This window comes from Phallusia mammillata, chromosome 3 (genome assembly GCF_965637545.1).
Source record: "Phallusia mammillata chromosome 3, kaPhaMamm4.hap1.1, whole genome shotgun sequence".
NCBI lineage: Eukaryota > Metazoa > Chordata > Ascidiacea > Phlebobranchia > Ascidiidae > Phallusia > Phallusia mammillata.
The window spans coordinates 876,820-897,022 of record NC_137254.1 but is presented as its reverse complement, the minus strand read 5'-3'; the positions used below and the strand labels follow the sequence as shown (position 1 = coordinate 897,022).

At 36.8% G+C, this 20,203-nt stretch overlaps 4 protein-coding genes across 4 annotated transcripts; 1 reads left to right on the top strand and 3 right to left on the bottom strand.

Moving 5' to 3' along the window:
- Positions 1–16: 16 nt before the first annotated feature.
- On the bottom strand, positions 17–13,252 carry LOC145218547 (uncharacterized). Its single transcript, XM_080085965.1, has 13 exons — positions 13,107–13,252; positions 11,683–11,736; positions 10,899–11,085; positions 9,809–9,963; positions 9,159–9,251; positions 8,401–8,561; positions 7,692–7,798; positions 5,196–5,321; positions 4,073–4,236; positions 2,943–3,128; positions 2,303–2,526; positions 1,719–1,806; positions 17–1,069 (listed from the first exon to the last, which is right to left on the bottom strand). Exons 1-13 carry the CDS (start codon positions 13,248–13,250, stop codon positions 959–961), a joined length of 1,800 nt encoding a protein of 599 aa, XP_079942091.1. The 5' UTR covers positions 13,251–13,252; the 3' UTR covers positions 17–958.
- A 7-nt stretch (positions 13,253–13,259) lies between these two features.
- On the bottom strand, positions 13,260–13,957 carry LOC145218549 (NADH dehydrogenase [ubiquinone] 1 alpha subcomplex subunit 13-like). The gene has a single exon (XM_080085967.1). It carries the CDS (start codon positions 13,952–13,954, stop codon positions 13,490–13,492), a length of 465 nt encoding a protein of 154 aa, XP_079942093.1. The 5' UTR covers positions 13,955–13,957; the 3' UTR covers positions 13,260–13,489.
- An 18-nt stretch (positions 13,958–13,975) lies between these two features.
- Positions 13,976–16,533, bottom strand: LOC145218548 (CCA tRNA nucleotidyltransferase 1, mitochondrial-like). The gene has a single exon (XM_080085966.1). It carries the CDS (start codon positions 16,413–16,415, stop codon positions 14,943–14,945), a length of 1,473 nt encoding a protein of 490 aa, XP_079942092.1. The 5' UTR covers positions 16,416–16,533; the 3' UTR covers positions 13,976–14,942.
- A 547-nt stretch (positions 16,534–17,080) lies between these two features.
- Positions 17,081–18,477, top strand: LOC145218126 (protein phosphatase 1 regulatory subunit 3B-like). The gene is made up of 2 exons (XM_080085522.1): positions 17,081–17,302; positions 17,956–18,477. The coding sequence occupies exons 1-2, from the start codon at positions 17,105–17,107 to the stop codon at positions 18,475–18,477; spliced, it is 720 nt and encodes a 239-aa protein (XP_079941648.1). The 5' UTR covers positions 17,081–17,104.
- Positions 18,478–20,203: the final 1,726 nt, after the last annotated feature.

Sequence of the window (20,203 nt, the reverse complement as noted above, 5' to 3'; positions counted from 1 at the left end):
AAAAAAACAAGAAGTCTAAAATTTTTCGCTTGATTTATTTCGGATTTGATTGCATAGGATGATGTCACAATGCTCGGGCTATTATGACGTCATAGAATTTTGTTTTACACGTCACAACTACGTAAGGTAGAAAGGTTTGAAGTACGTTCAGTTTGAAGTGAAAATGCGATTTTTTAAACGAGGTAACTTTTTGACCTTTTCAGCATTTTTGAAACTAGTTAAAAACACTTTTTTTGTGAAAATAATCAGAATTTAGTTATTAGCCCGCTTTTAGTTAGCTAAAAGTTTTTATAGAGTGGGATGTAGCAAAAAATTAGATATACAAGTTATAGCACGTATTCAATTGCTTTAACATTAGAAAATATAATTTCCACCAAAAATAAAAATTGGAAAACAATACAATTCAACTGAGTACGTTAATAACATTTTCAAAAAAAGTATTAAGGCAAGAAACATAAGTAATATGAATTAAATATTAGCATCAAATTTATCAAAAGCTGTTAAAAAACTTTACAATTGATCTTTATCACAAAACGTAACGAAATCAGTGAAGCACACAAATTAATAAAACTTGGGTAATAAAAAAATAATTTTGAATTGAGGCAAATAAAAGTTGTTCGAAGAACTTATTTTTCATTAAAAATATTGCAAAAAAAATAAACTACACAATTTTAGTACATTGATGTTGTTTGACAAACGAAATGTTCTAAATTAACACTGACATGTTGGTTTTGTCATAAATAAAATTATTTTAAAGCTGCGAAAAAACATAGCGCTTGTTACATGCACGACTTTGCTAGCTTAACGCGGGTTTCCCAACAAGCTTCGTGCAGTCAACCATAACGAATAATATTTGGCAGACTAGAAACAATTTTTTTTGTGATGAAACAAATATATATTACCATTAGTTTAATATTTCACATTAAAATGCGTTATGGTTGACTGCACAAAACAAAAGTTATTCATCCACCAAGTTAAAATACACTGAAGGTCGTTTCAACTTAATTTTGTTTTCCAAATATTCGGCGACCTGAAAAATCAAATCCTCTCTCCACCAAGAAGCCATTATCTGTAAAAAAGAACAAAAAAGTTGGTTTTAAATAATAATGAGGGTCCTTGCTTTAGTTTGAATAAATTGGACTCAATTCGGGTTCGGCATTACACTTAGCTAACCATATTATCTTAAATCTTAAATGAATCATCTTAAATGGACATTAGGTCCCTACCACGAAGCTGACACGTGCAGCATACTAGGCAGGCAACAGTGCTTGTGATTCGATGGGTTTACCGCCGAGCCTGTCGTGGGTTCGAATCCCACCGCAGGCTAGATTTTTTTCTAGTTAGTCTCCGCCTGTCATGTGGTGGTGAATGCTTGGTGACTGGCTGATTCGTTAAGGCGCCTTTAATGGACTTGGTGTACTGTGATTTCTATAAGAGTGTGACATAACCAACTGCAAATGCTTTAGTTTCATTCTGCGAATTGTAACACTGGGGTAATTAAAAGCGCAACGGAGGTAAGTAACATTTGTCACATTCGTAAATTTTAATTGGTTTTGACACCAAAACATAAAACCAAGTGCGCTTTTATGGACAACAAAGAATCAGAAAATGTGACTGCTAAAATCAGAAACAATCCTTTTGGCATAATATAAATTGTGTCAGATAAAATAAAAAACACAATAAGCGCTGCCCTTGAATAAATAAGACACATAAGTTACCTGGAAGCCAATGGGTAGATTGGAATCATTGTATCCAACCGGAATGCTTACACCCGGAATTCCTGTGAAATTTCCTAAAGTTGAAAATCTAAAAACAAAATATTCATGTTAAAAAAGTATATTTAAAATTTTAGCACATTCTGGCTTGTATTTTTGACCGAAAGGAGTGCTAAAGCTAAAAATGAATATTTTGGAGTTAAGGGGTGAAAATGGGTGAATCCAATAAAAAGTTACAAAATCTTCTGAAATACTGCGATGCACCAACCAACAAAGCATGAAACTCCCAGATGCTGTACTTTAGTCGGTACAGCCGTTTATTATAAAAATTCGTTTTGGGGCCCTGTGGGTAAAGCACTGGGTCGTTTGGGGTCAAACTTCAGAAGGATTAAATTTGGATCAATAACTAACATTTGTCCAAATTTGAATAAATTTTAAGCACTCTTTCTTGGCCAAACATGTATAACAAACCATCGTTAGACAGAGGGTGAAAAAGTTAGAAAATTCTTTAGAATACCTTACATTGCATCAACCAACAAAGCATATAACTCTCAGATCATGTACTTTAGTCAGTAGAGCCTTTTCACCTCATATTCATTGTATCCTGGTTGGCATTTGCAGCTCCATACTTGATGTCACCAGGATGTACTTTGGGTGCTGCGTGAGCGCATGTCGGAGTCACAATAACATCCACTTGTTCAAACACCTCCCTTATAATTCCAATCATTCGTGTACGTTGCTTATTTGCTTGGACATAATCCACAGCAGTTATATGGTTCCCCATTTCAAATAACATACGGTTCGGTAGAGTCTATAGAAATATTAAATCGTTAAAAAGGGTTCATGACAGCTGTGTGCAGGCAACCATGCAACTATTTACTAATAAGTTAATTTTACCACTAGGTACTTTTTACTAATAGGTTAATTTTACTAATTGGTTTATTAACTAATAGGGTTTTTTTACCACTTACTATTGCTTCTTACTTTTAGGTTAATTTACTAAAAAAAACTTTTCTTAACTGTTTCGCATCTGAGATCAAAACATTATGACGTCACTAGTGCGTTACGTCACAATCGGTTATTATCTGACGTCGATCATTTATAACATTTTTTTGCCGCGATTTTTTCAAACACACAAAAAACATAAAAATCAATTCTAATGCGAGATGCAAATTTTGACTTTATGACGTCATAGCGAACAAACTGAGTTTGTGACGTCATACTGACCCATTCATCGTAGTGATTGTCGTAATCCTTTTGTGCGGAAGTTGTCATTTCCGACAGGATTGTTATTCGATGTGCAACTGAACATTCGTTCAACTCGGCTATTTCCAAATCCACTATTTCAGCTCCGGAGCGCTCCAAGTGGTGTAAAGCACGATTGCAATGTTCTAGAACCTCTTCGGTGCAATCCTGGTAATTAGAATTGGGTTTATTTCGCTTGGTGAAAGAACACATAGCGACACAATTGCACTAAAACAATCACCAAGCCAGAAACAGCTGTGCAACGTTTAAACGTTATGGAGCAAAATAGTGAAGGGTACAATTGGTGGATAATGGCTAAACGCCCTGTAGCTACAAGGTATTATGAAGCGTTATGTGACTGGGGCTCACCAGAGAGTGAGGTTGACGCATAGTGGGTAAACACGACTGAGGTCGGGCGATTTTTTAATTTAAATATTCTAAAACCATTGAAAAACTTGCAAACCACAGACAGAAATGATTGGTAGAAATTTTTTTTTTTTACAAAATAATTATTTTCCCAAAAGCCTTGATTGTTATTTTCAATTAAACATTTTTTCTAGACCATTGTGAGCCAGTTTCCTCTGTGGTTTTTGCCCAGTTGTGGCATCGCATAGACCAGTGGTTCCCAACCTTTCGTGGACCGTGGCCCCCTTAAAGTAACTTTTTGGCCTCGTGGCCCCCTTCAAGTTACCATGTAGGACCTGTGGCCCCCTTAAAATGTAGATAGCAATCTCGCGTTGGAATGGGGTGTTAATTTTGGCCTTAAACAGGTCTAATAGAGTAAATGAGCGTGATAAACCTCACTATAAACAAATAGAATGTGAAATAGTCCATTAATTTTGGGAAAAAAGTTAAAGTGAAAATGTCTTTTAGTGGGTGTTTCTTGTGAATCTACGCCCGTGGCCCCCCGGAACACAGCTCGTGGCCCCCCTGGGGGGCCATGGGCCCTGGTTGGGAACCACTGGCATAGACTAAGTGAGGCATTGCTTTTTACCCTGTTACTCCTAACCAACTGAGTGCTGTTGGATGGCTACACTAGCTAATACAGCCGATCTCTTGTGACCAGCTGCACTGATGAGATCTTATTATAACTAAAAACATATTTTTCAAACCTCAAAAAACCTTCGATCGATCCCAATTTTTAATCCATCCAGGTTTTCCTTCAGTTTCGGCAAAATAACTTTTGGTTGGTTTGTACCTTCAGGGAATCGTTGATCGGCTCCGGCCAAAAGTGAGAACACGGCTGCCGTGTCGCGCACATTTCCACATATCGGACCTTTACGCAAAAAAAATCAATGTTAGATTTTAATAAAAATGTTAACAAGTATAAGAATTGAAAAAAAAATATCTTAGAAACAGTTTCCCTGAAAAAATACTTTATAATACACCAAACTAACAAAGCGTTAAACCTGAGGGACACGCCGAGCCAGAACCCGAGTACTTGGTACCGAGTATCGCTGTTTTTGATAATCGGCCGAGCATTCACACAAACTGACCCGAGCATTAAATTTGCATACCTTCATACGAAACTAGTGTTCAAAAAGGTATCCAAAAAACAAAAAAAGTTTTTTTAATGTGTTAAATCGGGGGTCGGCAACCTTTTAGGCGACGCATGCCAATTTACTTGTTATTTCCATGTGTTAATGACCTTATGTGCCAACGTTTTTCCAAATAATAGTGGTTCGTGCCAGCAAAAATCAATAATAAAGAGAACGCAAAGTGTTTTGTGCATGTAAGGCTGAATTTTAAGACAATGGCATGATTAAAAACTGAAAATCAGCAGTGTAACAGGTTCAATTGTTACTTCAATATAAACACGTAAATCGGTTGGCGTGCCATGAAAAACCACCTCGCAAGCCAGGGGTTGCCGACACCTGTGTTAGATGGTAGAAAAACGCGTGCTTCTGGGGCCTGTACAGGTTAATACACCACTGGTGACGTAAGTCTGCTTGGAAAGCTATAAAACTAGCGTGAAATTGGGAAGGTTTGTGACGTCACAATGTACCGAACGTGCTCGGCCGAGCATCAATATTAACGTGAGATGCTCGCTGTTCGAACAAACAGAACTTTTGCAGTTTTGGCACATCCCTATAAAACCTCAGAATTTAAATAGTCTTTATATGGTTTAGCGTCTACTATTGGGAAAGGATAAAAATGTTTTCAATTGTTAAGTGAGGAATTCAAATTTAAAAAGCAACAAATTTAAAAAACACATTGGAAACACATTTCACTCACCACAATGACTGACAGTGTTAGCATGACTGTGCATTTTTGCAGACGAGAGCCGTCCAAAAGTTGGTTTCAAACCGACAACCCCGCAGTAAGATGAGGGAATTCGAATCGAACCACCACCATCGGTTCCTATGTTAACAATATAAGTGTTGTGACGAATTGATTTTGTTCGTGATATCAGTTATAGTAAGGTTACCATATCTGCGGGGCCAAATTTTGAACGGTTTCAATACCTATCTTTGACACATGTATTAGCATGTTGTCACGTTACCAACCCCAAAACCGCCATGTTTAATACAATATTATTACTGTTACAGAGATAAAAGGCGCAGTTTTGTGTCTAAGTTAGTTACAAAACAGTTTTACAAGATCCGGTCGAGTATTGTCAGCTTTTAGTATGCATTGTTTCCAAGATATACAATATTCGCGGTAGGGTGCATTGTGCATCAAAATTATCACAGCAGACAACAGCTATAATGCAACCAGTGGTGGGATTCAGTCGGTTCGCTCCGGTTCGATAAAACCGTCTCACAAATTTTTTATGAGATCAACAAACCAGTTAGCATTACTGGTTACTGTCAATGGATTTTTTGTAACAGACCTGGCTGAAAAATATGACTTTTGTGATAGAACCGGCTGACAAAAAAATATAATCTCACCACTGAATGTAACCCTGTAACGTAAAAAATTCCCCCGTACAAAGACTTGTGAAAACTTCTGTAAGTTAGGCTACTAAAAGCTGAAGTTCCATCTGGTAACCTTATAACCACCCAAAAATGTGAAACTAACTGCAATATTTTGTATAACTATAACTAACTAGAATGGTGGCTTTCTGATATACTTCCATTTTATATATTCTATACGATATTTACCAATTTACTATACACATCATTTGATCTACACATATGATTGTTTTTGTAAACAAAAACTAATGGGTCCCCACACGCGTGTTTGTGCGGATTTGCGGTAAACAAATGTTGCGGTGATTTTTAAATTCTTAAGAACAAATTTTTAGAAAGCATTAACCCAACAATGAAAAATTTTGTTGTATTTTTTTGCACTATTATTGTCGTATAATTACGAAAACATTAAAAAAGAACGAAACAAATACTTTCAATTTAATCTCTTGCTTTGACCCAGATATTGTCGTCCAAGGTCGGGTTTTAAACACAATTTTTTCTAGAAAGCTGTAACAGTTGTGTTACAGACAATTAAAAAGCGATTTGCTGCAAGTGTATACATAACTTTTCATTTAACTTTGTTTCGCAAAACGAGTTTTTCATTTTGTTTCGCAAAACGAGTACCATTGACCTGTAGTAACCTTTAGGGTGCACACACCAAACGACTGTTTGACCTTTTGACACCGTTTTCAATAGCACGCCGTCCTTGGTGTTCAACAACACCGTTTGCCCTAATTTATACATGCCTTGAGTATTTGATTCAAAAAAAAAACGCTACGTTATGGCGAAAGAAAGTTCTGAACTGTGTTAGTAATACCTACTAATTGACCTTAAGTAACCCATGGTCATGCAGCGGCCAACCTGACAACGAGCATTTAAAAAACGTTTATCTTGCAAAAAAGTCAAGTTTATTTTTTTATATTTAGTTTGTTTAACAAAGTTTTGCTTGACAATATACGAAACCGAAGCACGCTTATTAGGTTTAAATCGCGTCATATGTGTGAAACCTTAGCCAAAACTGAAAATGTGAGTGATAACTTAATAAAACGACTTAGCATTGCTGTGCAAAACAGCTGATTTCTAATCACCGAAACGACGTCTCGTAAAACGTCTGTCCGACGTCAAGCTGAGCCCCCCCGAACTGCCCTATTATTCGTTAACGTACTCTCTTGGGACTTCTACCTACATTGTCTTTCTTGACCAAACGAGCGTTAGACACATTTACGTTTCGGGAGCCTGTGGGTGTGTCGCTGGGTTATTCGGGGTCAAACTTCAGGTGGACCAAGTTCAGATTAATATCTAACATATGTCCAAATTTGAATAAATTTGAAGCACTCTTTCTTTACTAAACGAGCGTTACAAACCAGCGTTAAAAATTTTACGTTTCGGGGGCCTGTGGGTAAACCGCTGGGTAATTTGGGGTCAAACTTCAGGTGGAGCAAATTTGGATTAATATGTAACACATGTCCAAATTTCAATAAATTTGAAGCACTCTTTCTTGACCAAACCAGCGTTAGACAGAAAAAAGAAAAAAGAAAAAAGAAAAAAAGAAAAAAAGAAAAAAAAAATACGGACAAAAACAATATGTGTCCCCTTCAGGGAAGGGGACCCATAATGAAAAGTAACAGTTATGATAAAGTAAAATGCAATAAAATCGTTTTTGCAGATTTTGTCTGAACAGAATTGATTTTGCTTAGTTACTTTAAGCCACACAACATACGTAAACTTACAGTTTATAAATTTGGAAAAATTAACTGACCCAAAAATTATCACACTCTCATATAAATGAGCTTATGACTGTAAGTAGAAAAATACCAACCCAGCGCTACAGGGACGATCCCAGACGCCACAGCTGCTGCAGATCCAGACGAACTTCCACCTGTGAAGTGGTTTTCGTTGTAGGGATTGTGACAGCGGCCGTAACCCCTGAAAAATGGCAACATTTGAAATATTTGTAATGTTATGGTTCGAAGTAAAACATATTTAGTTTGTAGTTCTAATCCCAGCTCGGCTTCTAAGATGACCCAGTGGTTAGTGCAACCGCCTTGCAATCGTAAGGTTGGTGGTTCTAATCCCAGCTCGGCCTCTAAGATGACCCAGTGGTTAGTGCAACCGCCTTGCAATCGTAAGGTTGGTGGTTCTAATCCCAGCTCGGCCTCTAAGATAACCCAATGATTAGTGCAACCACTTTGCAATCGTAAGGTTGGTGGTTCTAATCCCAGCTCGGCCTCTAAGATAACCCAATGATTAGTGCAACCGCCTTGCAATCGTAAGGTTGGTGGTTCTAATCCCAGCTCGGCCTCTAAGATAACCCAATGATTAGTGCAACCACTTTGCAATCGTAAGGTTGGTGGTTCTAATCCCAGCTCGGCCTCTAAGATAACCCAATGATTAGTGCAACCACTTTGCAATCGTAAGGTTGGTGGTTCTAATCCCAGCTCGGCCTCTAAGATGACCCAGTGGTTCATTAATCGACATAGTTTTTTGCCCATCAAAAAAGCAACTACAGATTCAAACAATATATTTACTTGTTGACATTATTTCCATTGGTCCCTAGACCAAACTCGTGCATATTCGCTACAGCGAACACAATTGCACCAAGCTCCCGTAACCTAGCAACCATAGCGCAGTCTTCTTTGCAGCTGTTGCGCCCAATAAATGTTGTTCCACTGCTACAAGTCAAACCTGTCTGCAAAAAAATGAAAAAAAAACATTTAAAAACTTTCGCAAATGTTGACTTTTACCCTACAACTAAATTAAAAATTCTTATTTATATATGGCTTTTTTGTACATTGGTCTTTACTTAAAATGATCATATTCTATGAATATTTAATATTCTAGGAACACTATACACCAGTGGTTCTCAAACTTTTTAAACATGTCGCGCATTAAGGCACACTTCGCAGATAAACATAACAAAAGTGGTTCAAAGAATATTTTATAACTTTATTGTGATGCTTTTCATTACCAATGACAAAAATATGAGCTTTAAAACAATGTCATGCACATCAGTATTTCGTCATAAAGCCCTGAAACATCATGGAATGTTTGCACTTTAAAATAGGAAATATTTCGCGACACACTAGTTTAAGAATTACTGCTATACATGGAACTTAAGAGTACTCTAACTTAATACATAACTTCCTGACAGTTTCGATAAATCAGTTTACCACCTGCACTAATAATGACAAATGATTTGATAAAACATCTACACTATGAGCAGCATTCATAGCAAAACTGAATATAAAGTATAAATATAAACGAAATAAATAAAAACTTGACCAACCGCAGGGTATTCGTCTTTTATGACAACAAAAATTCCGTCGATTGGAGATAATGTCCGTTTGTCACGATATCGATCCGTTGAAGCGGCAGCCATCTTGAAAACAAAAAAAATCATGTAGTGTTTAAACACAATATTTTTTGATTTGAGTTCATTGAGAGTTTTAGATAAAACCACTTTTCAAATGTGCATCTGGTGTTTCAAGTAAATACTATGATAAAAAAAATCAACATAGGAATACTTCAAAAAGACCTCAAAAGTGACTTGATATAAAATTGCTGTTCAACAATTGTTACAACCTTTGCAATAAAGTATATACCGAAAACCCTGGTTAATCCGAAACCGTTTGGACCAAAAAAACTTGGCAGAAACTAAGATTTTGTTACTAATCAAATTATCATTTACAGCAGTGGTTCTCAAACTTTTTTATTGCGACGCCTCTGGAAAAGCTTTCTGGTCTTGCGACACACCAGCAAATAAAAGTTATTGAGGAAACGTATTATTAAAGTTGTATTTATTGGTACAACAACAAAAAGCAACGAAACAAAACTATTCTGCGACGCCCTAGGAAAATTGAAACGACACACCAGGGCGATGCGACGCACAGTTTGAGAACTACTGGTTTACAGTATTAGTTTTTCCTTTATTGTTACCTTTTTTAGGTTCTCCGCATCAAAATCGACAATAATATTGTATTTTCTCATTCGTCCTAAAATCCTGAGGGTTTTTTCAGCAAGTTGACTTGGTGTTATTGTTCCATTTTTGTAGTGTGACAAAATTTGGCTCATCGACACAAACTTGAAGTTTTCTTCAAAAAAAAATTCTGTATTAGTCAAAGTTCAAAACTTTTCCAGTTTGTTCATCTTTTGAGGAAAAAAAATTGAACGCAAATTGCATAAAAATGCAGCGTGGCAAATTTATTAGCATGATATTAAAAATGCAAGCCACACAAACACCAGGTCAGGAGTGAACAACTACAGAGACAAGTTTGTGCGGCCGTGAACACATATATATATTAAAATATACGAATAGGCGCCTGTGGCGTAAATAAAACTCTTGCTTTAGATTTTAAAACTATAAGGGCGACCATGATGTAAATAAAACACTTTATTATTATTTTACAACTGCTCTAAATACATTTTGGGGGGCTAGAAAGATTAGTATCCATTGGCTTGAGATATTTTGTGTGCCTTATGTGTGCTAACAATGCGAAAAACAGGAACCACAAATCCATAATACAGGTTATTACATCGTAAATGGTTAATACTTTCGTCAGACTGTCTAGCATGATCTGTGGATAAAATTTGAAATGAATCTGGGCTTTTCTGGTGCCATTATAGGGTATCTATATGAGACAAACATATTTCTTTACATCAGTATTTTAATCACACAGACCCTTGCAGCCGTTGGTGAAAGAATGGATCTGTGATGCGGTTGTCAAAGTGAAAAGGTTGTGCACCCCTGCTCTAGGTGAAAAGGAAGAGCAACTAACAGCATACCTCATGTCAGATCAACATTTAGCTAACTTTCAGTAGGTGGTGCAAAGAACTGAATTATTTATTTAGTGGCTAAAGAGAGGTACCATTGAGAAGTAAGTTTTTAATTTTTTTAAATTGGAACAAGAGTTTTTTTGAAATTTTTCAGATGATACCTAACTCTAATAGCTTTACCCGTCAGCATTTTTAGAGATGAGTTGTTTTAAACAGGTGTTTGGGCTCCGTCAAAAATCATTCTGTTAAGTACCTGATTTTTGGCTCCCATGAATTAGATTTTCGACATCGGCGTGAGTGAACGATTTTTCATCGTCATGTTTCACTTGAAGGTAGGCCGTTGGATAAAATGTGGGCAGTTCTTCAAATGACGTCCTCCGAAAGTCAAAAAATTCTGCCTCGGCGTTTATATATTTTACTAACCATATATTCCCGAAAAGCTGAAAAATAAAAAAATTACATAAATTATCACGAAAATAACATTAAATGTTAATAAAGCTAAATAATTTGGTGGTTTAACATTCCAAAGGCACTGGATAAAATAGTATTACTTACAATATTTTTTTAAGTTATTTCCTAGTATAGAAGGGCAAATACCTTTAGAATGTATTTGCCCTATGTGGGACATAAAAAATGCGATTGATTTTTTTTAAGGCAATTTAGGTTTTCAAAAAAAAAAATCTTGTACTTGCATTTTGATCATTTCATTTTTTTGCTCTTTGGCATTTGGTTTAAACCACATCATTTAACTTTCAGAATCTTTGTCAAAAGTAAAGTAACCATTTTTTTAACTTAAAGATATATTTCACCAAAACAAGACATTTGGCTTTTTGGGATAATTTTAAAGCAGGTTAAATTTAGAAAACACTTGGTTAGACAATTTTAGTTTTGCAAACACCAAAAAACAAGTTTCCATTGACTTAAACACATAAAAAGCTGCATTAGAAAAACCATCGATGTCAACAAAATAATTTGTGCTGAAATACCTAGCATCAAAATTTTTTTTTTTATATTAAAACAATATATGGCATACATACCGAACTCATTAGCTTTGTAAGAAGTTTGAGTTTAAATCCACGCATTATTGGGACCTGTGAAAAAATAAACCACATTTTAGATTACATTGGAACCGTGCACTCAACACAAAGTATATGCCAACTTTCTCAGTGCCTAATACAACTAACAGCTATAGACATTGTATAACGAAGCTTAATAGTGCATTATCTATGTGTAATATACCACCATGTTACATTAGATAAGATTGACAAAAATTCATTACTGGCATCAGCCCTGAAGTGCCCTGCAGACTAGCGATCATGGCACACTCCTATAGAAATCATAGTACACCAGGCCCATTGAAGGCGCCCAGTCGCAAAGCATCCCCACATGACAAGGCATAGAAAAATCTAGCCTACAGTGGAATTCGAAGCCATGGCAATCCAGCCTTTCAAGCGCTTGTGCTAAATATCAATCTGGCGATCCCCTACTACGAAGCTGACATGTGCAGTATACAAGGCAGGCAATGGTGCTTGTGATTCGACTTTCACCACTGCCTGTGAAGCTTAGTTGGTGGAGCGCGAGTCCCGGAAAGACCCCTGTCGTGGTCTCGAATACCCACTGCAGGCTAGATTTTTCTAGCCTGTACCTTGCCATATATGCGAATGCTTTCAGCATAGGCCTGACATACTATGATTCATTTATAAGTGTGTCATAATCATTAGGGATGTGCCAAAATTGCAAATGTTCTGTTTGGTCGAGCACCGAGCATCTCACTTTAATGCTCGGCCGAGCACGCTCGGTGCATTATGACGTCACAAAAAATCCCCTTTCTACGTTTTAGCTCTGCAAGGTCTCTTACGTCACCGGCGGTGTTTTATTAAGCTGTACATGCCCTTTTAAGTACGTGTTTTTCCACTATCTAATGCATTTGAAAAATCATTCGTTTTTGTTCATAGACACCCTTTAGAACGCTAGTTTCGTATGTTAGCAGGGCATGAATATGCAAATTTAACGCTCGGGTCAGTTTTTGCAACTGCTCGGCCGAGCACCGAGCATTAAAAACAGCGATGCTCGGTACCGAGTACTCGGGTTCTGGCTCGGCTCAGCCCATCCCTAATAATCATATACATATATGTTATACTACAATACCTCTCAGAAATTTAACACCATTCAATTCAGTACTTAGCCAATACAGAACATTTACAGTTTTATTTCATTGTCCTGAATGCACAAAATTTATGTCACTAATACTGCTTTTGCCAGTTTGGAAACCTAAATAAGATTCTTATAAGAATAAAATTTTGTTTAGTCAAACCTTTTTATTTGACAACTGTTTTTTTACCAGTATGTTTACTAATGAAAGGTTTTGGAACTGAATATGCATTTAAACAGACTGTACAGTCCACAAGTATGCAATAAACTGGAATAATTTGCAATATAGCAGAAAATATATTGAACATACCTGAATAAACTTTTTCTTATACGATTTGTCATCATAACAGTTCTGTTTCCGGCAGATATACGCACGAGGTCCTCTGCCATGTCGTCGCAGAAAAACAAACCATAATACAACCGAAGAAATTATTAATGTCAACAAAAATTCCATGTTCTTCACCTAATGCACACAAATGTATTAAGAGTCAATATGCCAAAAAACATTAATCACATTAACTTTCAATTTAGTTGAAACTTTTTAGTATCTTAACAGAATTACTAAAAGTACACGCAACAGAAAAACCAAAAAACGATTTAAACCAAGTTTGTATGACAGAAAATACCACAAAAACAATAATAAAGCAATCTTTACTACAATGAACTCAAGTCCGGGATTTGAATTTTTGAAATTTAAGGACCACATTTTGGAACTGTTGACAACTGGTAAGAGAAATAGACAGAAGGCATGAAAGTGTCCGTAATCTGTAGTTTTGGGAAGGTATAACGCTTGATGTAGTTTTCAACAGCCCGGTCTCCAGCCTTATGGTCAGGCACGTAACCGGTACCAACGATGTTAAGGGCCTCCGATTCGACCGTTTCCTTTATGATCTTTAAGTCATGCCGATCTTTTTCAGCATCCATAAGTGGGATGAGCAACTTTTCTGCGCTAAGACTCTCTTTCATTTCATCACGGCACAGTTGTCGCTGTCTGAGATGCAGGCGGAACCCGCTGAGAGTGATTGCAGTTACTAATCCGAACATCATGTAACCGGACGGGCCCCGGACAGGCAGGTTCCGTTTGTAAGGAATACTTCCATAGCCACCGGGTGGCGGCATGTCCTGCCGGTATTTTATGTCCGACCAGCCTGTCGACATAATTCTATTTGATTTTACCACCTTAAAAGAAAAAAAACAGGTTTTTCGAGTAGCAAAATGAAGTTTGTAAACTAATTCGAATTTGGAACACTATATGCGGATCTATTAATAAGTTTAATGATGAAAATACCAGCCCAAATAAACGTAAAAAGCGACATGCCATCATCAGTAAATTGAGTTTTTAAAGTGCCTATTTTACTGCACTTGTACACAAGTACATGATTACTAGTATTTTATATATTTAAACACTATCTATAAACTTGATATTATGCCTGGCAGCAATACTTTATTTACTGATCATAAAACTTGGTCAACAACAGATTTTTCTTCTAATTAATGAAAGATTAAAACATGTTTTGGTCACATTGGCCGGTCATAAATGTGTGATTGTATGTGTAGCACACAACTATGGCTGGGGTAATACTAATAGACATAGGAACTTGGTAAGGCAGTCTGACATGTCTTGTAAACAGAAGCAAAGAATGTATGCAAACACATTGTACAACAATTTACTGTTTAAATTTCCATGTACCCTTGTTGATTTATTTCCACAAATGTCCAAATAAAACATAATTTTGGAATTGCATCTTGAAAATTTTATAAAAAGGCATCTTGGGTTTATGCTTAACATGATGTACTGATACTGGGCATATTATTTAACTTGTTAAAATCCAATAATAATTTAATGAAAAACACGACTTTGCACACATTAAATAGGTGTTTCAAAAAGCGTTGCTGGAACTCAATATTAATGCTTGTCTTTTTTGACAGACTACTCAAGGTTCAATATGCAATTAGATTAAATATGAACAAACCAGTATATTACAAATAATAGGCCAAAATATTGGTTTCAGTATGCAATTAAACAGAGTATGCAGTTAACTGGAATCAATCAATAGAATAACGTTTGGGATTCTGTATGCAATAAATGAATTGCAAATAACCATAATTGTTTGCACTAAAAACCACACCCAAAATGAGTCCAATACTATAACTTCCTTCGTTTTTTCGGAGCAAATTTTGTTTCTATTTGTGGGTACATCGCTTGCAAGTCTGTCCAGTTTGTGTCCGGGCCAAAATGTTCCAAGAGTTGTTGTTTGCTCAACGTATACCCGCTGTGTCTCCATATTGCAAACAAGGTACTCATTGCCGGTGCTATCTGTTTCCCCTTGATCTGGCCACGAGACTTGACTTCTTCGCCACCTAATGGAAAGCTGGGAACTTTGAAATTTGTGAAATAATCCAAAGCTTCAATGTCACCGGCAAATTTTAAAAGCTCGTGCAAGTTGGACAATAAATCTTGTCGAAACCTGTATCCACTTACTAACATTTCCATGTAGGCATTAAAACGGTCATTTCCTTTAGGCAGGGTGTGTTTGTATGCAACAATAAACCAAAGAATATGGTATTCTGCATTAGAAAGTTTCAGCTTTTCGCAACATATGTCCACCTCGTTTAAAGTATTAAACAAAGCCGCCAGTGGCGTTACATGGTGCATGTTTAAATGTCTGGCCTTCGCACAGACATTTTCAAGTAGATCACTGTTAAGTTCCGAAGGTAAACCCAAATAAGGGAACAACCCACATTGATGCATACACTTGAAGCTTTCAAAAACAAACCTACCACTGAGTATAAGCTTTAATTCCATCCAAAGACGCTCACCGGAAATACCAGCCAGTCCATGAGCATTTTTAGTGATGCAATTTAATGTTTCAACGTCATGTTTTGTATTGTCGTCAGCTATTTTTCCAAAAAATCGAAAATATCGCAAAATTCTTAAAAAGTCTTCTTTTATTCTTTGCTCCGCTTCACCAACAAACTTGACTCTAAGATTTTCAAGGTCATCTTTCCCATTGTAAAAGTCAATAAGCTGACCATCCAAGGTCAAAAACATTGCATTGAAGGTCAAATCACGGCGTGAAGCATCTAAAAACCAATCATCTGTAAAAACAACTTCTGCATGCCGTCCGTCAGTCACTTTATCAATCCTTAGTGTTGTGATTTCCATGTTTTGCTCCGCTATTCGGCATGTAACAGTTCCGTGTGAGATCCCGTTAGCTGAAATCAGTCGAATATTTTGTTTTTCAAACATTGCGACCATTTGATCAGGCGTTGCCACCGTTGCAAGATCAATATCTTTAGGTTCTTTGTTCATTAGCAAATCCCGCACCGCACCCCCACACAGACGTAGTTCATAATTATTGTCTTTAAACAACTTTTGGACTGTCTTTAATCCTTCAGTAAACAGGCTTTGAAACTGAGGAGTGTTAATTTTAACATCAGCAGTCGGCTCGGGTTGTTTACAAATGTCGGCAGATAACATTTGCGATGCAGCTTTACTGGAGAATCTAGCCTTGGAAACTGTGATGTTGCTCAGTTGGCGATAGCGAAAAATTTCCAAAAGTCCTAAAGAATTAAAGGATCGATGTACGACACCGCAAAAACGCTGAAGAGGCCACATAGATTAATTTGTGCATCAATAAGCTTTTTAGCAAATGGAATACAAAGATGTTCCTAAATTAGCTGATGAAAACAGAGTTTCGGGCATTTTCTGTGCTAACAAATTAAAAAACAGAAAATTTTTACATGCAAAAATGCAAAATGAAGTTTCCCAATTTAAAAGTTTTTCTGTTCCTAATGAAAAAGTATTTCTTAAAACACGGCAAATTTTTGCATCTATAATAGCAAAGAGTCTGTAGTTCTTTATAAAATATTAATTAGCAAACAAAATTACAACTTAATTCAGAATTTATGATTTAATTTTGTTGAAAACTAAAACAATGACCTTTTTTGCAACGATGGCAAGTACAACCATAGAAATCAATAAACATTTTGCAAAATATTGCAAAAGTAAATATTTTTGCGCTTAAACGATGGTAACAGAACTTTTTTTACTGTAAAATGCTGTATATTTATTAAAAATAAATTACAACGTCCAAAATGGTTGATAAAAATGCGCTTTAGGCATTCTTACTTTTAAAGTTGTCGTCACAATGCAATAGTTGTGATGCAACAAAAGGCAAAACTAAGTTGTATTTTCAGTTTACCGCATTAATTGGCATTGCATTATGCCTGCCTAAAAAAACAAACTTTTTTGTACAAAAAAACGTCTGCAACTATCAAAATGAGTCAAGGCCTACATTACTTAACATGTCCAAAGGAGTTGACGTAGATATGGTTAACACTGATGAAAGTTCTGCTAAAGAAAATGCCCACGAGAAACGGACCGATGGTCTGCATTCAAGTTTATCTGAATCTTTATTTCGCGGTGAAAATCATCAAAGTTCAGGACGGAAACGTGCAAAAAGTGTCTCGTTTGCCGACACTCGAGGTCTTAATTTGGAAGAGGTACATTTTACACTTTAATTAAACGCAAAACTTTTTTTAGTCAAGTGCTAACATATACCGTATGAAACTTAATATACTTTAAAATTATGTGCAAATGACTGTTACTCCCAAGTCCCAACAAATTGGAATGTCGTTAAATAACTACACCATGTATTGGCCTGCCAATCAAACTTTCGGGCCTAAACGGGCTTCTTAAAAACGATTCAGGTCCGGGCCCGGTTTCGGCTCTAATTTCGGTCCCGTTTACAGCTCTGGGCTACATTAGCCAATACGGCCGATCTTTCGTCACCAGCTGCACTGGTGAGACCTTATAGGTCGAAACAATGCGCACTGTAAAAAGCTTATGTGGAAGCGATTAGACAAAAGTTGTGTAAACTGTCTTTAAGGTCAAAAAATATCGAAATTTGTCTTGCAGCTCCAAACAACGTTCCAGTAAGCTTTAAAATAACACATAAAGTGATTTTAGGGCTAAAACGGTTTGTTTGAAATTCGCATCACTTTTACAGCGATATAATTTAACTTTTAAGTTATTTCTTTTGTAAGAAATGTGATTAGCCTATAAACCATTTTTTTCCGCAAACCATATGATAACCTGTACGCATTTATCAAACTTCACGTAATTGTGCAGCAAATTAATTATTTTTTTAATTTAGATCCGAGAATTCGACGGTTCAACCGATTTCGTTGTGCGGCGTTCTTTTTCTTCTATGACGTCACAAATGAACGACGTGCAACAATCGAAACTAGAGATCGAAAAATACTTTCTACTTTTTCCCCAGCCTTCAGTGAACTATCGAAATTTTATGCGGACTTTATGGACTCAAAACGTTTCCTTGCATCTTGCTTGGGTCAAAAACGATCAGCTCATTGGATCTGTGTTCGTAGTTAACCTTGCCTACAGCAAACAAGTCGACCTTCGAGTGACCTTTGACTCTTGGAAAACCTTTCAGCATTTCAGGGGAAAGTTTTCACGCTCCGACAACGAGCACATCGATGTTTTCGATTTCAGCTTTTCAATCCCTGAAAAATGCCGGAAATTGAACTTCTGCGTGCGATACCAGTGCAATGGCGCCAACTTCTGGGATAATAACCGTGGACTTGACTATTGTGTGGCTGCTCACATGACTTCGCCTGGCGACGACCTAGTTGGTGACACAGCAGCGTTTGTCACGTGATGTTACAGAGGTCGAAATAAATCGCTTAGTTTTAAATTCTAAACAAGAAGTTTTACCAATGGCCCTTCAAACATGTTTGTCTCGAAACAGGTGTTTTTTTTTCAGCGTTTAACTCGTGTTTAAGGGATAAATGATAAAAAAACGAGTATGCCTGCATTTCATTAGCTGTCATGACAGCTCCAAAACCTTATTCTGATTTTGTTTGTTACCAAAAGGCATTCTAATCTAACCTACGGTTACCAGACCTTAGAAATTTCTGGCATTTCTGTAATGTTGGTGTCCGAACATAAGTTTTCAAAGCACTCTTATTGTCCAGGATTTTCACGCTAAGTAGCCTAACCTCCACTAGTTTCACAATTATTTTTAAGGGTCTAGTACTCTAGTCTAAATTCTAGAACAGGGGTGGGCAATCTTTTTTACTGTGGGGCCAATTAAAATTGTCAAAAATAGATCGCGGGCCGCACCTGTGTATACCACAAGGTGATTTTACTTCGTTGCTTACCAAATATGCTTAAATAGCCTACAAGTAATTCGCATTTGATTCTAGCAGCCTAATGTCAGGTCGCAGAAAAATAGCACCAGGCGCACTAATCTGCTAAAAAATATGTAATAATTGGACTCGTTTGCCAGTACAGTAGAAATTCAAGTGCTGTCTCTGCGGGCCGCACAACTTTTAATAAAGGGCCGCATTTGGCCCGCGGGCCGCAGGTTGCCCACCCCCCGTTCTAGAAGGTATTACCTTTAAGCGGTTGTCTGTGCTGATTTTGATGCACGATGCACTCTACCGCCTATATTCATGCGACTACGCGCCTTGAAAACTAACAGTATTCTGAAAAAAGTGCTGGATCTTGTAAAACTTTGTGTTTTGTAACTTGTTGAGAAACAAAACTGCGCTTTTTTGTGATAGTAATGATATTTTGTCAAAAACCTTTTTATTGCTCTGCGGACCGTTTGAAACCGAAATTTTATCGGGTACCGGCCTTCATTAAGCAACATATGTTGAGCAACGAAAATTAATAACAGCTTATACAAGTCTAGTTGCTTCATTTATCATATCTGAAAAAAAGATGTTTTAAACTTAAAGCATTTAAACCAGTGGTTCCCAACCTTTTTGTAGTCACGGACCCCTTTTATAAATTTTATAGGTCCGCGGACGACCAACGTATTGTAGTCTTGTTATGTTTTTCGTTTCTTGCATTATACGTTATTAAACTTTCGCTTTTTGGGGCAGAATTTTAATCAACCTTCACAGTCCTTCAGTCTCAATAAAGTTCTGTACAGTAGCAGTCAGTGCAACAAAGAGATAAATTTTATGGTGTACAATACCCGAAACAAAGCACAATAAGTTCTATTGTTAATGTGTGTTGTGATGTCACAATGGAGGAACAATCACAAGCTTCCTTTGATAAACAGTTTGCACTCATATACAGGATTGTAAAAATGGTTTGGGAACTTAAAAATATTGTATTGTTGTTAATGCTACTACAAATGTTTGCCTCCATGGACCCCCTGAAACCATCTCATGGACCCCTTGGGGGTCCGCGAACCCCAGGTTGGGAACCACTGATTTAAACAGAAAAGTCTGTAGAGCACCGCTGCAAGTATCCGGGTCCCTGATGAATTAATTTGGCAAGTTTACCCAAGAGCGCCATCTACCGGATATAACATTCGCCGTTTTTAAACCACAAAAAATGCCCAAAACCAATTTTTAATGTCTAACACTCAA

Coding starts and splice junctions, on each gene's coding strand:
- LOC145218549 (XM_080085967.1), bottom strand. CDS start 13,954: ATGTCGACAGGCTGGTCGGACATAAAATACCGGCAGGACATGCCGCCA.
- LOC145218548 (XM_080085966.1), bottom strand. CDS start 16,415: ATGTGGCCTCTTCAGCGTTTTTGCGGTGTCGTACATCGATCCTTTAAT.
- LOC145218126 (XM_080085522.1), top strand. CDS start 17,105: ATGTCCAAAGGAGTTGACGTAGATATGGTTAACACTGATGAAAGTTCT. Junction 17,303..17,955: donor GAGGTCTTAATTTGGAAGAG/GTACATTTTACA, acceptor TTTTTAATTTAG/ATCCGAGAATTCGACGGTTC.
- LOC145218547 (XM_080085965.1), bottom strand. CDS start 13,250: ATGGAATTTTTGTTGACATTAATAATTTCTTCGGTTGTATTATGGTTT. Junction 5,322..7,691: donor GATCGTCCCTGTAGCGCTGG/GTTGGTATTTTT, acceptor TTGTTAACATAG/GAACCGATGGTGGTGGTTCG. Junction 3,129..4,072: donor TCGATCGAAGGTTTTTTGAG/GTTTGAAAAATA, acceptor TCTAATTACCAG/GATTGCACCGAAGAGGTTCT.